Source organism: Culex quinquefasciatus, chromosome 1 (genome assembly GCF_015732765.1).
Source record: "Culex quinquefasciatus strain JHB chromosome 1, VPISU_Cqui_1.0_pri_paternal, whole genome shotgun sequence".
Lineage (NCBI taxonomy): Eukaryota > Metazoa > Arthropoda > Insecta > Diptera > Culicidae > Culex > Culex quinquefasciatus.
The window spans coordinates 54344312-54368457 of record NC_051861.1 but is presented as its reverse complement, the minus strand read 5'-3'; the positions used below and the strand labels follow the sequence as shown (position 1 = coordinate 54368457).

General features: G+C 37.8%; 4 protein-coding genes across 5 annotated transcripts; 1 reads left to right on the top strand and 3 right to left on the bottom strand.

The window, feature by feature from the left end:
- Nucleotides 1-2025: 2025 nt before the first annotated feature.
- Nucleotides 2026-3224, bottom strand: LOC6034743 (protein SEC13 homolog). The gene has a single exon (XM_001844970.2). The coding sequence runs from the start codon at nt 3105-3107 to the stop codon at nt 2127-2129; it is 981 nt and encodes a 326-aa protein (XP_001845022.1). The 5' UTR covers nt 3108-3224; the 3' UTR covers nt 2026-2126.
- Nucleotides 3225-3331: 107 nt separating this feature from the next.
- On the top strand, nt 3332-8524 carry LOC6034744 (protein max). Of its 2 annotated transcripts, none has more exons than XM_038253297.1 (5): nt 3332-3675; nt 3744-3812; nt 7611-7739; nt 7795-7918; nt 7984-8524. In XM_038253297.1, the coding sequence occupies exons 1-5, from the start codon at nt 3595-3597 to the stop codon at nt 8154-8156; spliced, it is 576 nt and encodes a 191-aa protein (XP_038109225.1). In that variant the 5' UTR covers nt 3332-3594; the 3' UTR covers nt 8157-8524. The 2 variants fall into 2 exon arrangements, with proteins under 2 accessions (XP_038109225.1, XP_038109234.1); XM_038253306.1 differs by having other exon boundaries at nt 3333-3675; nt 7611-7718.
- Nucleotides 8486-10223, bottom strand: LOC119766896 (THAP domain-containing protein 1-like). The gene is made up of 2 exons (XM_038253288.1): nt 10038-10223; nt 8486-9309 (listed from the first exon to the last, which is right to left on the bottom strand). Exons 1-2 carry the CDS (start codon nt 10130-10132, stop codon nt 8589-8591), a joined length of 816 nt encoding a protein of 271 aa, XP_038109216.1. The 5' UTR covers nt 10133-10223; the 3' UTR covers nt 8486-8588.
- Nucleotides 10224-11129: 906 nt separating this feature from the next.
- On the bottom strand, nt 11130-22359 carry LOC6034745 (solute carrier family 23 member 2). Its single transcript, XM_038253269.1, has 5 exons — nt 22135-22359; nt 21950-22069; nt 13723-15221; nt 13576-13658; nt 11130-11334 (listed from the first exon to the last, which is right to left on the bottom strand). The coding sequence occupies exons 1-4, from the start codon at nt 22159-22161 to the stop codon at nt 13604-13606; spliced, it is 1701 nt and encodes a 566-aa protein (XP_038109197.1). The 5' UTR covers nt 22162-22359; the 3' UTR covers nt 11130-11334; nt 13576-13603.
- Nucleotides 22360-24146: the final 1787 nt, after the last annotated feature.

Sequence of the window (24146 nt, the reverse complement as noted above, 5' to 3'; positions counted from 1 at the left end):
TGAATTTTAAATGCACTCGAACGCCAAAATCAGTTTTCAAAATGATGTTGATATTTACCCAATTGTTCGATGATTTCCAAGCAGGACGTCTAATTTTCCCAGGTTTTGAGTTTCCGGAAAACGGGAAAATATTTATTTATTCCCGGAAGTTTTTAGTTTTTGAAAAGTCATAAAATCTATGTTTTCTTTATATTTGTTATGTTTGTCAAGCTTTAAATTTATAGAATTAGCTCAATACTATTAATATCAATCTAAAGAAGGATAGCAGTTTTTAGATAGCTTAACATTCCAACGCCTAAGGCTCCAACAAAGTTGGAACGGTAACTTCAACTCGCTGGTTCTCGGGCATAACTCAACCAATCAAGATGATTCTTCTTTCCAGTGATTTGTTAGATGTTTAGATGATTATAGAACTTTGCAGAACTTAATTCGATCAAATCTGTAACTTTTGCGATCAAAAACATCGTTCCAACTTTTTTTTCGCTTGTAAAAAAAATCGCCAAAAATTCCGCGGCGGCAGTCGTTTTAAAAAAGGTGGAACGATGTTTTTGATCGCAAAAATTACAGAATTGATCGAATTAAGTTCTGCACAATTTTAGGATCTAGACATTCTTACAAATCACTGGAAACAAGAATTGTCCTGATTGGTTGAGTAATGCCTGAGAACCAGTGAGTTGAAGTTACTGTTCCTCCATTTTTGGGAGGCTTGGGCGTCTGTGTAAGTTGGACATGCGTTGGGCGTTCCAGTGTTAAACAAATTTTTGCTGTTCTCTGTTGTGCTTTGAATTTTATATGCACCACATTTCTAATTCAAATTAAATAAGTATCTTATAAATATTTATTTTTTATTTATTTCTATATGACATGAATAAAACAGCTTGAAAATTGGTTTAAGATGTCTAAAATCAAAAATGACAACAAATTAAATGGTACCAATTTATGTAAATTTTAGAAAACTTTAAACTTATTAATTGTAATACTAATGTAATTTCCAGGCCAAATTATGATTTTTGTTTAATTTCGGAAATTCCCCGTACAACATATAAAAAACCCGGGAATTTTGTGCCGGGAATTCCCGGGATGGACGTACCACAGAGTAACACAGAGCGGGCAGTTCGAAGAAATGTCATTTTATTTTTTGGCTCCATAAGGTTTGCTTTTATAAGGTTTGCTGGTAGCAGGCGTGCGATATACCACAAAGTGGAACTAAAAATCAAATGGCAGTAGTGACTCTGTCTTACTCTGTGGACGTACTATTGCCAAGCACGTGGTTTTGTGCATTTGACAGCTGTCATTCGATCCAATTCTCAATATGCTGGAAGCTAGGCAGTAATTCCAAGTTATTTTTATAAATTTGAGCAATTCTGCGTGGTTTCTGGAAATCCCAAGTAATTCTGGGAAATCATAGTAATTCATGACATATTGCCAGTAATCCTGGTAATTCCATTTAGACTGGTCAGTAATCCTTGATGCTGGAAACCCCTTGCGTGGGACTATAATATCAACAAGTTAAGGTGAAGCCGTTGATCATTTTCGAAGAAAATTGAACATCACTCTGAAATTCTCTGTATTGAATTCAATTTAACGAATTTCTCGCCAAAATAATCGTCAGGATGTGCAGGTTGTTGCCTTCTTGAAGCCACTGAAAGAATTTTTGGTCTAAATCAAATGTGTTTAAAAATTTATATAATTTTGTGGTACAATCATTGACATCCCAGTTGGCAATCATTGATTAATGACGATTTCCATAACTTTGCAAAGAATGGGATAATCGTTACCAAAATGAATCAGCATGTGTAGGGAAGGAATTTTGACCTGTGCCTGCTGATCAATGAAAAACAGAAAATCGACAGCATATGAACACCATAAGACGAGCAAATGGAGCATATTGTCTCCATTGCGGGGAACTAGCTGAAGCATTTTTAATTTAGTATATGTCCACGCGTTGCACTTTTGTTCGGACTGCTCCCTCTGGATTAAATGCTCTGTGCTTAAACCTTATAAACTAGAGAAACTTTACACACATTTGTTTTATATATCGTTTATTAGCAATGAATCGATTATATGGAATACACATTCAAAAAGAAGTTACAACCAAATCAATAAAACTACAATTATTTTCGCATCTAAAGTGTTCTTTGCTCAGGAACGAAATTGTTCTGAGTCTGGTTCAGCGAATGCGACTGTCCTGAAGCGTTCGTGTCCTCGCTAATGCAAATCCATTGGCCTTCGTTGTTCTCGCGCCAAAGGCTGATCTTGTTGTCCCCACCGGAAACGGCCAGAATGTTACCCGTCAAGGACCAGCTCACATTCCACACGACGTCGTCAAAGTTGTTCAGGATAGTCGATTGCCAGTTTAGCAGATCATCGCTGCTCCAGATAATGACTCGGCGATCCTGCGAACAGCTAGCAATCTGGTGCCGCGGAAGGCCTACATTCGGGGCCCAGGCCACATCGCGAACCCAGTCGGAGTGCAGTTCCAGACGTTTTTCCTCTTCCCAGCGTTCTCCTTCCTCTTTCCAAATTTTAACCGAATTATCGCATCCGCCAGTTGCAAGACGTTTCACCGCTAGGTTAGACTTGCTGGACTTTTGATCAAATGCCGGTTCCGGTGCGGTTGCAGGGCACCAACTAACCGTGTTGCAGCCGATGCTGTGGGCGTTTGGAATCTTTTTCGTGTCCCAAGTTCCAGCCTCGACGCTTGCGGTCAAAACGGAAACCGATCCATCCGAACTTCCGCAAGCCAAAATCAACCCATATTCTGCCGGAGCCCAAGCGACGGAATTTACGGAAGAATCGTGATTGTTGTACTCGTAAGATTTGCTCCAATCTCCCGGACCAACCTCCTTCCAGATGATGACCTTACGATCGTACGAGCATGAAGCCAAGATGTTTCCGTACCGCGGGTGGGCCCACGCCACTTGCCATACCGGTCCGCCGTGGCCTTTCAGATCCGCGGCCAGCGTTTGAGCACCGCTTTTGATGTCAAATATCTTGACAGAATTGTCCGACGAACAGGTCGCTAGCCTCAAGCCGTAGTAGTCCACCTCGGCACCGTGGATCATATCTTCGTGGCCAGTATCGATTGTGTTTAGAACGGACACCATTTTCACGGGTTTTTAATGGATTTTATCCGCGTATTTTTCCGAAAATGTTTTTTACGATGCAAAACTGACTGACATAAAAATGTTTGACGTGGAGGGAGAACGAGTGTTGCAGAATGCGTCAAACTTGACTAATGTCAAAATGCCTACACTCTTAAAATAAACTACTAATTTATTTACTGTACTGTCATTGCGGCCACTGCAGCCATTTTGACATTCTCTTCTTTTCGCTGTCAAATTTCATCGTGTGGTCGTGCGTGTGTCGCGTTTTTGCTCTTTGTTGAACTGCGACTTAAAAAAAGGTCCGAGAAAATCGTAAATTTCGTCCATTTTAAGCAATTTTGTGGTTCTCAACTGTGCAAGTCGTGCAGTGCTTCCGGTGCAGAAGCTATTCCGATAGCGATTCCGTACAAGTGTGGGAGGCAACCTGAAGTTAGCAGCCTTTTTTCTTCTTGTGACCCAGCAAAAGGCGACCAGGAACAGCCTGTGAATGCGCCTTTACGAGGACCAGGCCGGAAACTCGTACGACAACATGAGTGACGACGACCGGGACATAGATATAGATAGCGATGTGAGGCCTTTCGAAAGTGGTTCCGACTACAGATTGGAAAAAAATAAGTTTGTGTTTTGCTTTCACAGGATGGTGAGGACTCGGACAACACCAAGAGTCAGCCGCGGAATTCCAGTGGGGGCCAGTTCTACTCACAGGTAAGTGAGAGGCTTATAAGTTTCTTCAAGTAATGGATTCAAGGTCAACAGACGAAACTCTTTCACGCATAAACATGTATCGAGGGACCGAGCAAGTTTTGTATGTATTTAGAGCGCATTTCAATGTGTGATTTTTGCTTCGCGTTAAAATCACCAGTCTTCAAAACAAACACAAAAATAAAAACATATTTAATAGAATAATGATGAATACCACAGATCATGCGCACGTTGCAATATTATTAAATTAATGTGTTTTAAAACTAAAGAGTTAAATTTTGAAAATTCTAGTAACTTGGAGCATAGTTAGGGGAAGGTGGGAAAAGAAAAGCAATCGCTTGTATTGGCGTAATTGGGTCCTAAAATTGGGCTTAAATTTTTGATATTATTGTTCACAAAGATAAAGCTAATTTTTCTGAGCACAATGACCCGACCGCAAAGGATTTAAAATTGATTTTCAAAAAAAACTTTGCAACCCTTCTTGACAAAAAAGGTCCTACTTGACAGCTCGTTCCAAGGGGACCATAGTTGAACCATCGAAAAAATGTTGTCTTGTCAATTTTTTTTTCTTGCATTAGAATGAAAAAAAAGTAATCGGAAATGGTTTTTAATTGAGTTTTTTTAACGTTTTACATACAAATTTACATAAGGACCCTTACAATTTTGATATTCCTGATCCTTTAATCTTCAAATTTGAGTGTCGCAGCTTCGAATGCTCGCTAATTGGGTACTAAAGCCCTATGTGAATTTTTATGTACAACAGTAAAAAACACGATCAAAAACCATTTCTGATCACTTTTTTTCATTTTAATGCAAAAAAATAATAATTACAAGACAACATTTTTTCGATGGATCAACTATGGTCCCCTTGGAACGAGCTGTCAAGTAGGACCATTACCGTCAAGAAGGACCGCGAGGTTAATTTTTCAAAATTGATTTAAAAATCCATTTTAAACTCTTTGTGGTCGTACAAAGTGCCATTGTAGTCAGAAAAATAAGCTTTATCGCTGTAAACAATAATATCAGCAATCTATAGATTATAAGCTTTATTTTAGGACCCAATTCGAACGTATTCAAATCAAAAAGCAAACTTCAACATTAGTTGTCAACCCATAGCCAAAATTCTCACTGGGCGTAGTTTCGTGCCTTTGATATCTGCCAGCCGTTCCAATGGAGTACCCGACGCGATTGATGGTGAAAAAAGTATTTCTTGGTCGTATTAGCCAGTCGTTCGTCGCATGGGACCCCACAGCTGTTGCACCCTGCCTTGAGGTCCTTCCGCTTGGTGGTGGCAAGCAAAAATCATAACTTTTTGAGTTCCAGATCCCACTTTTCGTACGATTTTTTCAGTTCAACCCATATAACCATTTTTATGGTTGTAGTACCTGAACTCAAAAAATCGTATGAAAGGTGGGATTTGGAACTCAAAAAGTCATGATTTTTGGTAAGGGTGTACTGTGTCCGTTCAACCACTGCCGCCTGACTTGGGCCGGTCGGCTGGTGGAGGATGAGAGACGTGAAAAAATGAGCTACACTCACTCAATTCGTTTCATATGACTGACTCGTAAAATCCTCTTTAAACACTATTTTGACTATTTTCAAACAAATTAATGGTTGTAGACTGTGCAAAACACTTAAAACAACCATAACTTATATTCAAAATTACATTTCCACGCATAAATACGAACTTTTTGCGTAAAAACTTGTTTCTTTATGTGTGTGCGTGCAACGTCGAATAAGCGTTGGTCGACTACTGCCTCGCATTGCAGCTGCTCAATGAACTAGGGCACTCACGACTGCGCCGGGTTTGTTTATGTCACGGTTTTGCGGTTCAGTGAATGGATCTCAAAAAATCGTGTCAGCGTCGCCAATTTTCGCGTCATGACCCCTGACATTTTCAGCACTGGTGGCAAGCACCTCCAGGGCGTCCAGCTACAAATCCCTCTACAGCAGATACCATTTCCGGGTTCAGTTCAGGTAAAAGCGGTGTATGCACATCGGAAGGAACCGGTCAAGAAAAAATTCAAATGGACAACAGCGGCAGCGAAAGCAAGCCAGAGAGGGTGAAGAAAAGCCCCAAGAAAACGCTTCCTCTCCTTTGTTCTGCTGTTCGTAAAGCTGTTTCTTGACCCCTTTCCTTCCGATCTCCATACCAGCCTAAACCGCGAACAACTACCCGGTGAGATCGTTCGCTCCGTCGTTCGTGGGTGTAGAATTTCACTTTGTTCTTCTTCAGGAGCTCTCGCAACTTGTCAAACTCTTTGACAGAGAAGCAGGTCACTTTGGTTCCAAATCGGGTTAGTTTGTATATCGGCTCGAAACTAAATTGCTTGTGAAAAGCCGTGGTATACTTAACCACCAGGGGTGGTTGCCTTTGTTTACTCGGCGACTGACCGGGTGCTTTTTCCTTCTCCGACGACAGCTCCGGTGTTAAACCATCAGTCTCGGAGGTCTCTTCCACCTTAAGGCTAGTACGCAGATTGGAAGTAAAGGGGTCAAGAAACAGCTCTACGAACAGCAGAACAAAGGAGAGGGAGCGATTTCTTGGGGCTTTTCTTCACCCTCTCTGGCTTGCTTTCGCTGCCGCTGCTGCCCATTTGAAATTTTTCTTGACCGATACCTTCCGAAGTGCATACGCCGCTTTAATCCGACAAATCAGAGTCAAACAACTACAGCACTTGTTCGGTAACTGAGCTGAGAACGCAGCCCAGTCACCGAATGCTGCTAGCTAACTGGGCATAACGAAAAATTACGAGGGAACAACGGTGCATAATATTTTCCTGATGAAAAATAAAAATATATGTTACTCAAATTTATTTACAATGCTTACTTTTCATATTTCTTTGATTGTGACTTGAAATCAAATAAAAGTTTAATTTTTTTTTTCTTATAGAACATGATTTTTGCATCCATTAACCCCTAGGTCATTTCCGTTTGTTTTGGTTTTTTGACGTTTGTCTGCTTTTAACTGGGCTACGGTCCAGTTATCGAGCGCCCAGTTAAAAAGCAGCCCAGTTAAACAACGCCCAGTTACCGAACAACTACTGTATAGGCACGCCAATTTGCTGCGGTTTCGACGGCTTCATGCTGCGAGATCAATCGGTCTCGTTCCGTTTGGAGTTCACAGACGAACCGGGGATCTTTGAAATAATTTTATGTCGTCTTGTAAATCTAGAACACTTCGTGTTTGCTTGCCATGATAACTACGATGCAAGCATTGGTAACGGGCTTGGAAAACTGATTTTTCTCCGTCGAAGAAAGCTGGAGCTTCGTGACGGTCTGAGCCAGCTTGAAGTCGGTCATCTTGAGAGTTTTGAGAGCGTTGAGAGGGTTTTGAGAATTTTCCAAGCACCTTTTTCTCGTCGTTAAAGGTTAGTAACAAAAAAACGGGCCTGTTATGGTAGATTAAAGGCCTTAATATGTCCGACGTGTTGGCTAGCTGGGAACGAACTGTACTGTTGTATGTGGTTGAATCATCGTAAAATGTTGACATGTTCATTTCCACGTGGACAGTTTTTTTTGTTTTTTTTTTGAAATCTCAAACCCCCCTCTCCCCCTCGTGGACAATTATCCATACAAAAAAAATCTTTTCATATGGAGCGTTGACAATCGACACCGCCCCCCCCCCCCCCCACCCTCAAGGTGTCCACGTGGTTTATGGATGGTCCCTAAACTAAAATAGAGTAATAAATAGTTAAGTAGAAAGTGAGAAAACATATGAGAATTTTCCCTAGTTAGATTTAGCTTCGCTTCACACTTTTTTCTTCTTCTCAAAACTTGCCACCCTTGAATGCCGTGCAGGCGGAAAAACGCGCCCACCACAACGCCCTGGAGCGCAAGCGGCGTGACCACATCAAGGACAGCTTTACTTCTCTCCGCGACTCTGTGCCGTCGCTGCAGGGCGAGAAAGTAAGTAAACGCTCGGAAAAGGTAAACGGTGCGTCCGGTCGGGTTATGTGGTCTATTTACCTTTCGTTTACTTCAGGCAAGCCGGGCGCAAATCCTGAAGAAAGCCGCCGAGTACATTCAGTTTATGCGCCGCAAGAACAACTCCCACCAGCAGGACATTGACGATCTTAAGCGGCAGAACAGCCTGCTGGAGACGCAAAGTGAATAATGTTGAACTTTCGAGCTTTTGTTCAACAGCTGATTTTGTTTTTTTTTGTATCCACAGTTCGATCTTTGGAACAGGCTCGGGCTACCGGAAATTTCGGCGAGGGAAGTGACCTGGGGCTGGGCATGAACGACAGTTCCCGGGAATCGGACAGCTCTGACATTGACGATGGTGGCAGCAACAACGGCAGCATTCATCGAAGCAAAAAGATGAAAACCAACTCAAACTACTGAGTTGGGTGATGATGTTGATCCATATTGCATTGCATTAGTTGGAAGGCATAGAATTGTACAGCCTTTCAAATATTATCTATTCAACGTAAATTTTACACACTATTGAAGCACGATACATCCTTCCGTTTCCCCCCAATACAACAATCATACAAACCAGAATTTAGTATTGATATGAAATTAACGTGACCGTCTTTTGTACAAAAAAAAAATCGTCTTTCTCCAGTTTAGTTTGAAAATTACTGATTTTTTTATGATTACTAATTTTTCATATATCATCAAACAAATTCAGGAGAGGATGTTCGGGCAGAGTAATGAAAGGAAGAGGAATATAGCTTTACGAGTTTTTTTTTTATAAATCTGATGTAACTTAAAAATACAGTTGTTTTAATAAAAGATGAAAGAAATTCCAATTTATTTGACTCAAAACTCTTTTCATCGCTTTAGTTTCTCCTGTGCCGCTCTGAAGGTTTCTATCGTGTTTAGACATCTCGTCGCATCTTCCAAACATGTGAGACAAACTTTCTGGGAAAACCCGTCGCCCGGACAAATCGGATAGTCGGGAAGTATCCTCTCTAAAATATACGCCATCTCGCTCCCATCCCCGAAAATTGGCACCAGCAGCTCGTTGTCTCCGTTCGAAAGACAGAGTCGGCACAGGTTAGGACTAGGCTCCGCTTCCGAAAATTGACATTCCTCGTCCTCCTCCTCTACCAACTCTTCTTCCTTTCCCGCCAGCGATTCGAAGTCGTCGCTACTCTGGACGAAATGTTCCTCCAGTATCTCACTGTCTTGATCGTGGTCTTGGTTGAAAGCAATGTACTCTTCCAGCAGCAGCGGATCCTGCAGTTCTGTCTGATGTCCCGCGAGGTAACTGCATCCGCCGGAATCTTCGGGCAACTGCTCTTGCAATTGGACGTCGGCTTTGTCTTCCTTCAGAGATTTCGAAACGCACTCGTCGAAATTGTTACGAAATATCGTCGGTATCGGGACCACCATAGTCGGACGAGAAGTTTTCTTCAACTTCCGGTTGTGGGGCGGATCTTGAAAGCAGTCGTTGGTGAAATGTTCCGAACACAGATAATATTTCACGATGTTATTTAGGTTCTTTTCGAGCAAATCCTCCCGGCTAGCAGCTTTGGCCCATGCTGTGGCACTGGGAAATAAATGGAAATTTATATTATTTGACCTTTCAGAAGTCACAAATGGTGCACACAGTATGAATTTTGAGCTTTAATTTAGATTCGGACTTCCTTTCAAAAACAGACTAATTCAAAGTGGTCCTCGATATTGATAGATCGAGTTTGTTTTATAGAATCTATAACAAATCCACTCCAACGTTTTCTTACAAGTGTCCATACAAAGTGCGTACAATGTACACTTACTCTACTCGAGGGCTATATTTAAAATTTTATGCAGATAGGTTCAATAAAAATCCTAGTCCCCTGCATTCCCCGGCAAAACGATTTCTTATTACAAACTTTTCGAAAGTTTCTTTACATCGAGAAAAATGTTTTAAATCGCCTACTAAAGTAAGGAGCGCAAATCTGCCCATGATTGAAAATTCGGCTATTATGCCAAATCAAGTATTCCGAGAAAACGCGTTTTAGTGTTTGTCACCAAATCTTCTTCAAGGCAATTTCCCATAAGAGTGGTTTTTCGCATCGGCAGCCAAATCTAAATACTATTTTAGTTAAATTCAAGTTGCAGAAGACTCCCAGTACCGAAAAGGACCTAATAAAAATAATTTTATGGAAAAAAAGTTGTAGAAGATGCGTTCGAACATCCTCTACCACCTGGTGCTAATATCTCGTTTTTGCCAAAAGTGGATATTAGCCGTTTTTTCAATGGTGGGCAGAAATCGAGTTTCCAGAGTTTACTTACTACTCCATGCTCTTCGGGAAGCCAAAGTACTCAAGCGATCGGTTTGAGTTGGCGTTGGAATTGAAACAGGAAGCCGCGCAGCAACGTTTGGACATTTTTAGTTACGTTTTCATACGTGAAAATAATCTAAACACAATATTCAATTCTGTAGAACGACTTTCAGTTTGTTTGTAAACATTGGCATGGTCAAGATATTCACCTGAGAGGCAACAACACTTGTGTGATGTAACTGTGTTAGTGGTTCAGGTAGATAAATTCAATGTGCTGACTCTAGTGTGTTCCTATTAAAAAGTATGCAAAACAATTATTTAACGAAGTCAATTGACTTTCAATTAGTCAAGATGGTAGCCAGATTCGTCTGTTAGAATGCTTTTTTTATACCACGAGCACGTTGTAAACAGCTTGTTTTTACAGAACAACACGAGAAAAGGGCAGATAACACGGCAGATAAGCATTTTGATAGCTGGCACTATTTTGCAAATTCCGAGCCAACGGTAACATTTTCACAAAACTCGAAATGTAAAATAATACCTAGCTGTCCTTCCCAGCTACCAAAATGGATAAGCATTATCCCCCAAGTAACCATCAAGTACTAGCAAAAGTCACAAATCAGCAGTAAATTGGCACCTTTATTGCTGATTCGCCACTCAACAGCATTTGTTAATGCGAATCAGCACTTATTTAATGGCACAGTTAAAAGCTGTTTTAGTGCTGATTTAGAGCCACGACTGGCAACACATTCCAGATTATTTATCAAACTGGCAACACGATTCTGATTATGAGTTTAGAGCGAAAGAGAGAGAAAAAGCAAAACAAACCTTGTGCTAACTCTTCTTCCTTGAAGTAGGAAAAAATTTAGAATGTCCACTCAAATCATAACTTATTTTGTAATGTTTTATGTAATTATGTGAAATAATTCGATACACAGTTTTTACATCATCAATAAATGATGATTTTTTTTCCAGTTTTTCAACATCGTTTCGTTTCAGTGAACAGACAGCTGGTGGGCCAAGTGATTTATTTCTTTTTTATTGATTTATTCATAAAGAAAGTCAATTAATTTTAATAAATCTAAAAAAAACTTTTCAAATGTGACCAAGAACAAAATTGATGTATTTTAGCCAAGTTTGAAACAGTAAACACAAGATGTTTTGAAGTCGCACTTGGAAATTACGTCTCACTTAGCCGTGCGGACACGGGCTCAGGACCATCACCACAACAGCACACTCCTCTGCAGAGCAACATCGACAAAGCAACATCCCAAATCAGCCCAGTCGGTAATGCAGTTAGAAGCAAACTAAAAATAGAGTAGAAATCGTTAAGCCAAAGGGAAGAGGGAGAGCGAGAGCAACTTTTGTTTTGCTCTCTGTTTTTTTTTGTTTTGACATTTTCCGCAGGGGTGAACAGAAACAGTCGAGGCCAGCACTAAACCAGCCGAGTAAAGTCCAAATGCGGTCATTATTCAGCACTATAGTAGTTGTTAGTGCATATCCTTAATGACGAGATGTAAGCAAGGGCGTCTACGTGAAGTGTCGCTACACCTGCTACACATTTCCGGCGCTTGGGAAGGGAAGGGGAAACCATTTTGTTCTATGTGCCGGTATTTGTAGCGTTAAAATTTGTGCAAAAAAAAAACTTATGCACGTGGGTGTACAGATTCCGGAGTAAAAGATGATCGAATCGTTCACCTATAGCCTAGCGCTCACATGTGATTCAGGACCAAGTTGCTTGCGGGTTTGGGAATCATTTGTATAATCTGGGTGCCCAGAAAAAATTACCCCCTGCTCCACAAGCGGAAAACGGTTTATTGGGTTATTTTAAGCATCTGTGCCAACTTTGAGCGAAATTGGTTGAGTTCTAAAAAAACTTAAGGAACAATATTCAGATTGTGGAGCGAGCTTTTGAGAAAAAGTCCCATATTCTCGGCACCCTAATGTACATACATACATACATTTCTCGGGAGAGTTTTCAAAAAGCCGTAAGAGCCACTGTGACCTCTGACACTAATTTTCGTTTTTCTCGAAAATGAAACAAAATTTCGGTTTTTCGTAAGTAGGTCGATTACCGATGCAAAAAGGACTTTGTTTACCAATGACTCTTACGGCTTTTTGAAAACTAATCCGAGATTTGTTTGTTTTATATGAGCAGTTCTCTACGAAATCGATCTTTTTTTTTAATTTTAATTTTTGTGTTTTTTAATCTGACTGAAACTTTTTTGCATATAATCCATATAATTTTCCATACAAATTTGGCAGCTGGCCATACAAAAATGATGTATGAAAATTCAAAAATCTTTATCTTTTGAAGGAATTTTTTGATCGATTTGGTGTCTTCGGCAAAGTTGTAGGTATGGATATGGACTACACTGAAAAAAAATGATACACGGTAAAAAAAATTTGTGATTTTTTATTTAACTTTTTGTCACTTAAACTTGATTTGCAAAAAAAACACAATTTTTTTTATATGTTTTAGAGGACATTAAATGCCAACTTTTCAGAAATTTCCAGGTTGTGCAAAAAATCTTCGAGCGAGTTATGAATTTTTGAATCAATACTGATTTTGGTTTTTGCAATTTTTCAATTTTATTTTTCGATGTATAGTGAAATGTTGATAAAGTGCACCGTTTTCAAGTTAAATCAATTTTTAGGTGACTTGAAAATAGTCGCAGTTTTTCATTTTTTTAAATTAGTGCACATGTTTGCCCACCTTTGAAAAAAATATTTTTGAAAAGCTGAGAAAATTCTCTATATTTTGCTTATTTGAACTTTGATGATACGACCCTTAGTTGCTGAGATATTGCCATACAAAGGTTTAAAAACAGGAAAATTTATGTTTTCTAATTCTCTCTCAAACAACCCACCATTTTCTAATGTCAATATCTCAGCAACTAATGGTCCGATTTTCAATGTTAAAATAGGAAACATTCGTGAAATTTTCCGATCTCTTCGAAAAAAATATTTTAAATTTTTCTAAACCAAGAATAACATTTCAAAAGGGTCAAACATTCAATATTACGCCCTTTTAAAATGTTAGTCTTGGTTTAAAAATTTTGAAAATATTTTTCTGACAAATGTTTTAGTGACAAAAAGTTAAATAAAAAATCACCAAATTTTTTTTACCTTGTGTTTTTACCTACAACTTTGCCGAAGACACCAAATCAATCAAAAAATTCCTTCAAAAGATACAGATTTTTTAATTTTCACACATCATTTTTGTATGGTCAGCTGCCAAATTTGTATTGAAAATTATATGAACAAACTAATGATGCAAAATGGCTTCTTTGGGCATACCGAAGGCACCAAAAAAGTTTCAGTCGGATTAAAAAATACAAAAAAATCGAATGACCGAAATCTGAGAGAACTGCTCATATGTAAATATCTTTTGCAGACACAGAAACAAGGAAGCTTATTTTTTTGTATTAAAAACTATGTTTACAAAGTTAAACAGGGTGTTTTCTTATATGTCAGTTAAAATGTGTAATTTTATGTACACCAAATGATTTTTTACATTTCTGATAAACGATTAAAACTTTAAGTACCGTTTTTTTAGAGAATAAATGACGTTTTTTATAATTCCATCTTGTATGTTGGTAGAAAGGGTACATATTTAGTCCATTTACACCTGTGAAAACATTAAAAATCAGATATTTTAAGATTAAATATTAATGAACAAAAACCTACGTTACCTTTTAAGAAAAGACATTCCGTAAGGAAAGTCAAAAGTGCTCGGGACACCCGTTTGTTCTCCGTCCACTTTAAGTGCCATTTCCTTACTCCAGGCTACCAAACCTCTCTCTTCGGGGGTTCCTGGAATCAAGTTGTCTAGTATACAACCCAGAACGCCCCCAACAAGAATACTGGTGCCTAATAAAACAGACAGCGTGGAGTCGACGGTTTCGTTCCCAGTCTGAATAAATGTGGGATGATCTTTGAGCCACAAGCACAGCACTAGTGGGAAAAATATCGATAATCCTAGAATGTATAAATTTCTTGCGGAACGAAGGTCGACGTACTGTAGAGCAGAGAGGCCAAAGGCAGCTATCATTCCAAACATGACGCAGAATATACCACCGACTACGGGATCAGGAATCATTATGAATGCTGCGCCAAACTTGTTCAAAACTCCCTGAAAGATCATTATGATTGCTGCCCATTGAATTACCCGACGGCTGCCCACTTTTGTAACTCCAATGGCTCCGACGTTTTCTCCGAACGTATTGGTTCCGTTACCGGATCCCCAAAGACCGGCGAGGACTGTGCCAAGACCTTCCGTTGCTATTCCTCGATTGATGGCATGAAGTGGAGGAGGTGGCGCTCCACACATCTGGGATACCGTTGGGTAGTAGCTTATGGATTCTACGGTACATGCTAGAACTCCTGCCAACATCCCCAGCACACCCGCTAGAGTTACCGTTGGAATTCCAAACTGTCCCGGGTACGGCACACGGAACCACGCTGCGTCTTCAAGCACTCGGATCCGAACGTCCGTCCGAGCTGGATGGCCACTGGGGAAAACATTGGTAGCCGTCAGTACGCCGCACAGAGACCACATAATCAGTATGGTCAACAAGACTGGGAACAGCTTGAATAGAGGAAACCATCCAATCTGCAAACCGTGACCTTTTCGGTATTTCAGGGTTGGTACTGTTACACCGGTCATTGCTTGTGAAAATAAAGTCATGAGAACAATGGTTCCGACAGCGATTCCCCAGTGCTTTGAAGCTGTCTCGCTGGCATGGGAGAACAATGTCAGTCCGACTAGCGAAACAGTTGGAACAATAGTAAGCGGGGTGATAACCTTAAGCAGCTTCCCTACTAAACCACTGTATCCGATGAACACTTGAAACAAGGCAGACACGGCAATCGCTCCGGATAACTCGCGCATTCGCACCTGCCACAACTCCGTTTTAGCCTCCGCATCCAGAGTTGCCATTACGGATTCTGCCGGACACTTCCACTGGGGTAAATTTAGAATGGCTAGTGTTGGCACCAGAAAGGAAATGGTCCCTCCTTGGACAATAGGCAGACGGCATCCCCAGGTGGCTTGTATGTACGTTACGATTCCGGTTACAAATATCATTGTAGAAATTATGATTCCACGAGATGGGTCCTCATCTTCCATACACAACGCCGGTGTGAGAATAAACGGTATTGACACAATCGCTCCAATCATCGTGAGGTAGTGCTGAAAGGGAAATGAAGGTGATTAATCATTTGTTTCCAATACTCCAACATAAACCACCTGATCTAATATTTTGCCTTTTTTGATTTAAAATGGTATCTAGAACACAGATTTTCAATTTCAAAGGAATTCAAAACAATCTTCATCCTTCCAGAAAGAAAAAAAAAATGTGGTAACTGGGCGTTGTTTAACTGGGCTGGGTTTTAACTGTGCCCTCGATAACTGGGCCGTAGCCCAGTTAAAAAGCAGACAATCGTCAAAAAACCAAAACGAACCAAAATGAATGGATGCAAAAATCATATTTAATAAATAAAAAAACTTTTTTCAAACTATTGTTTAATTTCAAGATACAACTAAAGAAAGATGAAATGTAAGCATTAGGGTGGGTACGTTTTTCAAAAAGTTCTCGGATCAAGTTTTAGTATGGTTCCCCTTGTAGGGCATGCCCATAGGGACTTTCATGCCAAATATCAGCTCATTTGGTTGTAAACTGGCTGCGCGCATCAGGGCTAATGTTTACATGGGAATTACTATGGGAAATTGGAACTTTTTGTTCAAACGCTCCTGCAGGCCTGGGAAAATCACGCGCCAACTTCTGGTATGGTCAGGCCTATGGGGAATGGTCTGGAGAACACTTTTCCCAAAGAGAGCATATGGATTCGTTGTCCCTAGACCTGGCGCATCGGCAAACAATCCGATGTCTCCGGAATCAACGGTTTTCCCTAAAAAAGCATCAAATTTTCCTTAGCATGCTATGAAAGCTTGATGAACACCGCGACGCCATATGTCAGACAGCTACCACGTGGGTGAGAAACGGCTGGAATATTTAATTGCAAACCTTTTTTTAAGTAGAAAATGATCATTTCGAGTAATCCTGATATTATTTAGTCGAATTCAAAATCTTTGCATAGCAAATTTGTATTTTTTTTGCAAATATTTCAACTACGTGGTAGCTGTCTGACATATGGCGTCGCGGTGTTCATCAAGCTTTCATAGCATGCTAAGGAAAATTTGATGCTTTTTGAGGGAAAACCGTTGATTCCGGAGACATCGGATTGTTTGCCGATGCGCCAGGTCTAGGGACAACGAATCCATATGCTCTCTTCGGGAAAAGTGTTCTCCAGACCATTTCCCATAGGCCTGACCATACCAGAAGTTGGCGCGTCATTTTCCCAGGCCTGTAGGAGCGTTTGAACAAAATGTTCCAATTTCCCATAGTAATTCCCATGTAAACTTTAACCTCGATGCGCGCAGCCAGTTTACAACCAAATGAGCTGATATTTGGCATGAAAGTCCCTATGGGCATGCCCTACAAGGGGAACCATACTAAAACTTGATCCGAGAACTTTTTGAAAAACGTACCCACCCTAGTAAGCATTGTAAATAAATTTGAGTAACTTTTATTTTTATATTTCATCTGAAAAATATGATGCATCGGTGAGTGTGCATTGTGCAGCCCCTATGCTGGGGGGAGAATAGAGTTATCTAAGCCCGCTCTCACAAACACTAGCACGCCATTTGTTTTGCTGGCTGGTACAAAATTTAACCTCAATCTTTTTCGTGTACGTACACACAATACATGCGCACGTAGATAACTCTATGCAACGAGCAGCGGCAGAGCTAAACTGAAATTAGGAAAAAAAAGTTTCTCAAAAGAATTATTTGCGAGTGATCAGCAGGGGTGCCAGGTTGCCAGATAAATCTGGCATTGCCAGATTTTTTGAGCGTCAATTAGAAAAAAATAATTTTCTATTTCTTCCTCACATTGTTTTATTGACGTATTTTGTTTATTTTGTGAAGCTATAATGTATAAAAAATGAAAAATGACAGTTTTTGAACAAAAAATTACTTATTACTTTGAGAAAAGTGGCTTGCCAGATTTTTCCCAGATTTTTTGCCAGATTTTTTACTCTTCAGACCTGGTAACCCTGGTGATCAGTGTTAATTGTCTTTCTTGCATCAGTCGACTACTTCCACGTGGTTGCTGTGCAGGATTGATCGTGATTTTTGGTGTCCATTTTTTGTGTTTAACCCTCTAACGCCCAGAGCTGTTTGCTTATCGTAAAAATAGTAAATGGTTTAATTTTGGTAGAATAATGCAGGAAATACTTTACTTTGACCCACAAACATCGAATTGGGGCAAAAAAATAGAATTTGAAGTAGAGCACCATCAGGAAGATGAGCAACTTTTTTTTTAAGCCACATAATCTCGTTTTCTTCAAATCTTCATTTGTTTGAAAACGCTTCGAAATGTGTTAAACACTATTTATTATTTGCTGTAAGACCATATTTCTGAAGTATTAACTACAAATTCTAAAATCTCTGCATTTTCAGGTTTCTTTGGTTGGCTCATTCAAAACCCACAAACAACCATTTTCATGAAAAATGAGGAAAATAATAAAACTATCGGTCTAATAACAATGTTTTGTCTTGTTTATGAATAGTCAAAACGTTTAAAAACTTTTGTTTTGATAAAAATAAGCTTTTTCTGTAATTTAGAAAAAAGTGCTCCTGAATATTTAGTTGCTCATATGCCTAGGTGGTGCTCTGGTGCACCAAATGAAAAAGGTTGAAAAACACTTTAAACCGGTCCAAACTCACAATGTTATTCACAGGGGTTCTTGTCCAAGGTTCAAATGATAGCAAAACATTTTTCGTTTTATAAAATTTTGTGCTCGGTAATTTTTACGGGCTTTCGAAAACAGATCTTATTTATTTCCCTAAAATTGGCCCATTTTTGTTTACATTTCACACTGTAACTTTGCTTGTGCTTAACCAAATATGATGAAATTTGGGGAGATGTTAGTATACATTCTACATGAACACCAGCAATTTGAAACATCATGAAAAGTTGTGCCAGTTCCGAGATAATTGAGTTCAAAGTTTTGGTGCTCTGAAGTAACCATGGGCGGGAGAGAGTTAAACTGTGCACGTAATTTGGTTTTCTTCAATATGGAAGCATGGTGTGTTAATCTGAACAAGATATTGCAATGTTAATCAATTGTTTGATAATGTTTGGAGCCACGGGTGACCGATTCAAGTAATAATTATATTTATAAAATTTAAAAAGCTGAAATAAGATCAATGGCGTGGTTTAGGCGTGGTTAACATTGTGGACAGTATTTTTGATTAAATTGATATTGGGAGATTGTCCATTTGATTTTAGCATAATGGTGATTGTGAGCTAATGCGTTGATTTGCTAAGGAGTTTTTTCTGATGACAGAAAGGCTTCCTAAGCTTTGGAGCTGAAGAGATGTGTTACTTTTCGGTTTGGGAACCGGGAGGTGAAGTAAACTTTCAGTTTGGAAACAGGGAGGAGTGAACTTCCAGTTTGGGAACTGGAAGGAGTGAACTTCCAGTTTGGGAACTGGAAGGAATGAACTTTCAGTTTGGGAACTGGAAGGAGTGAATTTCCAGTTTGGGAACTGGGGGGTTTTTCATCCTGGGAGCTGATGGAAAAGTAAGCTTCCATTTGGAGAACTGGATGGATTCAGTCTAGGGACTGATGGAAAAATTATTTCCAATTTAGGAATTGGAGGAGTTTTCAGCCTAGGGGCTCATGGAAAAGTATACTTCTAGACACGAAATAGAGGAGAAATAGCTGAAGGACTTGATTATGATTTTGTTTAACCTGATACAAAGTATACTAACGGGCTATCGTTGCCAATTAATTACAAATTACAAACATTAGAAATTGTGGACATGGGTTTGACATGATCGTTATGCATAAATATGACTAATATGGCATGAAGATCTACAAGGTTCAGTAATTGTATAATTAAAAATAATAACGAGTTTTATACAATAAGTCGAAAAAAAAGTTAAATCTATCAATACATAATTTCCAATTTATCAATGTACTGCACAGATCTAAAGTTTGAATGGATAGGTTAATGATGGACTAGAGGCAACATATAATGAATGTTTTTAAATAATCCTGATCCTAACGTGGTATAACAACCGCAAAATCATTCGTTTTCTTTTGTATTTTTTAATCCAACTGAAACTTTTTTGGTGCCTTCGGTATGCCCAAAGAAGCCATTTTACATCATAAGGGTCAAACATTCAAAATTATGCCATTATTCTATAATTATGTTATTCTTGATTTAAAATTTTTGAAAATATTTTTTTTCGAAAAGATCGGAAAATTTTACGAATGTTTCATATTTTAACATTGAAAATCGGATCATTAGTTGCTGAGTTATCGACATTAGAAAATTGTGGGGTGCTGGGTGAGACTTAGAAAACATCAATTTTCCTGGCAATATCTCAGCAACGAAGGGTCTTATCAACAAAGTTCAAAAAAGCAAAATATAGAGAATTTTCTCAGATTTTCAAAAATATTTTTTACAAAAATGGGCAAACATGTGCACTAATTTAAAAAAATGAAAAACTGCGACTATTTTCAAAAATGGATTTAACTTGAAAACGGTGCACTTTATCATAATTTCACTATAGTACTTTTTGATTGCAAATTTGATTTTTCATTGAAAAATGAAGTTAAAAATTTTTGCGACCAATATTTCGATTTTTTGAAAAAATCAATATTGATTAAAAAATTCATAACTCGTTCAAAGATTTTTTGCACTACCTGGAAATTTCTGAAAAGTTGGCATTTTATGTCCTGTAAAACATATCAAAAAAAAAAGTTTTTTTTTGCAAATCTACTTTTAGTGACAAAAAGTTAAATAAAAAATCACAATTTTTTACCGTGTATCATTTTTTTCAGTGTAGTCCATATCCATACCTACAACCGAATTTGGTTGCCGAAGACACCAAATCGATCAAAAAATTCCTTCAAAAGATACAGATTTTTGAATTTTCATACATCAATTTTGTATGGCCAGCTGCCAAATTTGTATGGAAAATTATATGGACAAATTAATGATGCAAACGGCTTCTTTGAGCATACCGAAGGCACCAAAAAAGTTTCAGCCGGATTAAAAAATACAAAAATTAAAATTGAAGAAAAAATACCGATTTCGTAGAGAATTACTCAGTTAAGGAAATGCTCGTTAAAAATCATTGAAAACGTATATAAATCAGTCGGATTTTTTTTAATCTTATTAATCCAGGTCTTGATTAAGACTTTGATAGGACAAACTTCTTAAACTTTGTACCATAACAAATAGATTTCAAAATGATTGATTTTCCGTACGTTCTACTCAACTAGTGGGTATCAATGCATGAAACAACATATTAATTTGTTAACAATTGAACTGTTATCGCTTAGACACATCAGATTAGAATGTATTTTCAGATGAAATAATAATATTTTACCAATATTTTGATCGTTTTTACGAAAAACAAAAAATACTTAGATGATAATTAGTAAATTTTCATAGTATCATCATATATGGCATGGACATTTTTTAATGGTTTATCAGTTTTTAAGTACTTTTGTGTATTTATTTCCCAATAAATTATGTTGTTGCGGCAATTCGTAATTTTTACACACTTAAAATCCATATGGTACGCATGCCCCACCTGAAAAATATTTTTTAAAAGTTCTCAACAAAAATAATTAAAAGATAAATCATACTTTGTAATATGAGCAATTCATTGGTAGGGACCTGGGTGATGAATAGAGAGAATGCCTAACGCGATTTTCGAATGATCCCACTTTGTTTACATCTACAAAGTAGGAGGCTGTTCAAGCAAAAGCATGACTTTTTCTGACTTTTTAAATTATCTGTTTATAATCAGCAATTAGTGTTTTATTTGTCTAGTTTTTGTCATTTTTTGCTGGAAAATTGTCGCGTTTCGATCGGTTAGATTTTTTTCTTTCTAAAAGATGACGAAGAACTGCGGCGAGAGTGTCATTCTATGATGTCGCAGATAAATTCCCTGGCTGGTTTAGGAATCCTGCTGCTAATTCTAGCAAAGCTGATCCAACAAACAGAGATGATTTTCACTAAACCAGGTTTTCAAACGGAATCAAACAATAAAGTCTGCTTCTGGATGGATACAACCCCATCGACAATCTCGCCTTCAACTTTCTTGAGAGGTCATCAAAAGCCACACATTTTGCATTCTCGTAAAAAAATACCATGATCGATAACAATACTCTCTGCTTTTGGCGAACAGTAAATTGGTTCCACTTTGACAGTTCAAAATTGAGGCCGTTTTGCGAACCACTATTCAGCACCCAGGTTGGGACTATACTGATCTAGGAAAAATGGCATTTTGATAAAATGAACATAAAAACGAACCCTAAGTCTTATTTTGGACTTTCCAAATGTTATGAGAAAACAAAGAATTTGAAAAGAACACCATTCAATCTTGTGACCCGTGGCGTTTACGTCGTTTTGGCGGTTTTGTGTTGAGATTTGCAAAAAAAGTGTCCAAGTAGTTTGTGGATGGTCCTGATGATTGAAAATTGATTACAAAATAATCGAAACTAACTTTCGTTTGATGAATCACATTGACCATGTCTAAAAAACGATTTTTTTGCATATTGCTGTCGCAAATCGCTCAGCAATCTAAATCAATTAGCGCGCTCGAGCTTGTATTGTATAATTATGAGTGATCAGTGCCATTGGTTTCATATCTAATTTAAATTGACAATATGATGACTTGTTCTGTGGTTAGTTCTTTTTACTTTGAAAAAGTTACAATTTGATGTTTATATTTTTTTAACTGTTGCTCAGATTTTTTAAATTCAATTTGGTCTTTAAGGTCGTAAATTATCAAACAAGTTTTTTTTTTAAATATAATTAGTAAAATTTACCTGAAGTGCCATAAAAATGCACAAAAACCACGGTGGAATGTCGTCTATCCCATAGTTAATATCGGCGCCACGCTTCAGCTTGTCCTGGCCTTCATTTGTCGTCGAGATTTGAACAACGCTCTGGAACAATATGTTTTTCGGTTAAATTTAATATTTCACTTCACAACTTAAAATTCAAGATATACCACAGCGTGATTTTCTTGCATTTCCATCGCTGATTACGACGGTTTAGCAATTCAATCGCGATCAGTTCAGGTGCTCAATTAAAAATAAATGTAGATTCGATCTTCGGCGGCACTATCTATCGTGTGCTAGTGCATCGGGAGAAATCTCAAGTCAGACTGTTTGGCGCAATCGACCGACAGGCTGCTAAAATCGTGGGTCAGTTGTGTATATTGTTTCAAACTATATCTATAGTTATCCTACGGGAAGGGATCGTGGATTTGGTCAATTGTTGCACAATGTTTTGTGTCTTTGGCTGCTTAAAAAAAAAACATAGTTGAAATATTCAAATTGAACAACCGATTATTTTGTTATTTTTTGCTCTTGAGCAGTTCTCTAGGATTTCGGTCATTCGATTTTTTTTTGTATTTTTTAATCCAATTGAAACTTTTGATCGAATTGGTGTCTTCGGTAAAGTTGTAGGTATGGATATGGACTACACTGGAAAAAAATGATACACGGTAAAAAAAAATTGGTGATTTTTAATTTAACTTTTTGTCACTAAAACTTGATTTGCAAAAAAAAACACTATTTTTATTTTTTTTTATTTTTTGATATGTTTTAGAGGACATCAAATGCCAACTTTTCAGAAATTTCCAGATTGTGCAAAAAATCTTAGAGCCAGTTATAAATTTTTGAATCAATACTGATTTTTTTCAAAAAATCGAAATATTGGTCGCAAAAATTTTTCAACTTCATTTTTCGATGTTAAATCAAATTTGCAATCGAAAAGTACTTTAGTAAAATTTGGTAAAGTGCACCGTTTTCATGTTAAGTCCATTTTTAGGTGACTTTTTTGAAAATAGTCGCAATTTTTCATTTTTTTTTAAATTAGTGCACATGTTTTCCCACTTTTGTAAAAAATATTTTTGAAAAACTGAGAAAATTCTCTATGTTTTGTTTCTACGGACATTGTTGATACGACCCTTAGTTGCTGAGATATTGCAATGCAAAGGTTTAAAAATAGGAAAATTTATGTTTTCTAAGTCTCACCCATACAGCCCACCATTTTTCAATGTCGATATCTCAGCAACTAATGGTCCGAGGGCTTTTGTTAATTTGATTTGGTTAACCGCGGTGGATTTTCTTGAAATAATTCGAACTGTCAAAAATCCACCAAAGCATCTACCACATTGATCGCACAAAAATCTGTGGTAGAAAAGTATCCACCGGTAGATGCTTTGGTGGATTTTTGACAGTTCGAATTATTTCAAGAAAATCCACCGTGGTTAACCGAATCAAATTAACAAAAGCCCTCCGATTTTCAATGTTAAAATATGAAACATTTGTTAAATTTTCCGATCTTTTCGAAAACAATATTTCCAAAATTTTCAAATCAAGACTAACATTTCAAAAAGGCCAAACATTCAATCCATTCATTCCTTTTAAAATGTTAGTCTAGGTTTAAAAATTATAAAAATATTGTTTTCGAAAAGATCGGAAAATTTCACAAATTTTTCATATTTTAACATGGAAAATCGGACCATTAGTTGCTGAGATATCGACATTGAAAAATGTTGGGCTGTTTTGGTGAGACTTAGAAAACATCAATTTTCCTGTTTTTAAACCTTTGCATAGCAATATCTCAACAACTAAAGGTCGTATCAACAAAGTCCGAAGAAGCAAAATATAGAGAATTTTACCAGCTTTTCAAAACTATTTTTTTCAAAAGTGTGCAAACATGTGCACTAATTTAAAAAAAAATGAAAAACTGCGACTATTTTCAAAAAAGTCTCTTAAATATGGATTTAACTTGAAAACGGTGCACTTTATCAAAATTTCACTAGAGTACTTTTTGATTGCAAATTTGATTCTACATCGAAAAATGAAGTTGAAAAATTTTTGCGACCAAAATTTCGATTTTTTGAAAAAAATCAGTATTGATTAAAAAATTCATAACTGGGTCAACGACTTTTTGTACAACCTGGAAATTTCTGAAAAGTTGGCATTTTATGTCCTCTAAAACTTATCAAAA

What these genes read in the sequence shown, in the direction of transcription:
- LOC6034743 (XM_001844970.2), bottom strand. Translation starts at nt 3,107, where the DNA reads ATGGTGTCCGTTCTAAACACAATCGATACTGGCCACGAAGATATGATC.
- LOC6034744 (XM_038253297.1), top strand. Translation starts at nt 3,595, where the DNA reads ATGCGCCTTTACGAGGACCAGGCCGGAAACTCGTACGACAACATGAGT. An exon ending in ACATAGATATAGATAGCGAT is followed by an intron (nt 3,676 to 3,743) that starts GTGAGGCCTTTC and finishes TTGCTTTCACAG; the next exon opens with GATGGTGAGGACTCGGACAA. An exon ending in CAGCCTGCTGGAGACGCAAA is followed by an intron (nt 7,919 to 7,983) that starts GTGAATAATGTT and finishes TTGTATCCACAG; the next exon opens with TTCGATCTTTGGAACAGGCT.
- LOC119766896 (XM_038253288.1), bottom strand. Translation starts at nt 10,132, where the DNA reads ATGTCCAAACGTTGCTGCGCGGCTTCCTGTTTCAATTCCAACGCCAAC. An exon ending in TTCCCGAAGAGCATGGAGTA is followed by an intron (nt 9,310 to 10,037) that starts GTAAGTAAACTC and finishes TTTATTTCCCAG; the next exon opens with TGCCACAGCATGGGCCAAAG.
- LOC6034745 (XM_038253269.1), bottom strand. Translation starts at nt 22,161, where the DNA reads ATGGAAATGCAAGAAAATCACGCTGTG. An exon ending in TGCAAGAAAATCACGCTGTG is followed by an intron (nt 22,070 to 22,134) that starts GTATATCTTGAA and finishes ATATTGTTCCAG; the next exon opens with AGCGTTGTTCAAATCTCGAC. An exon ending in GCATTTTTATGGCACTTCAG is followed by an intron (nt 15,222 to 21,949) that starts GTAAATTTTACT and finishes TTTCCCTTTCAG; the next exon opens with CACTACCTCACGATGATTGG.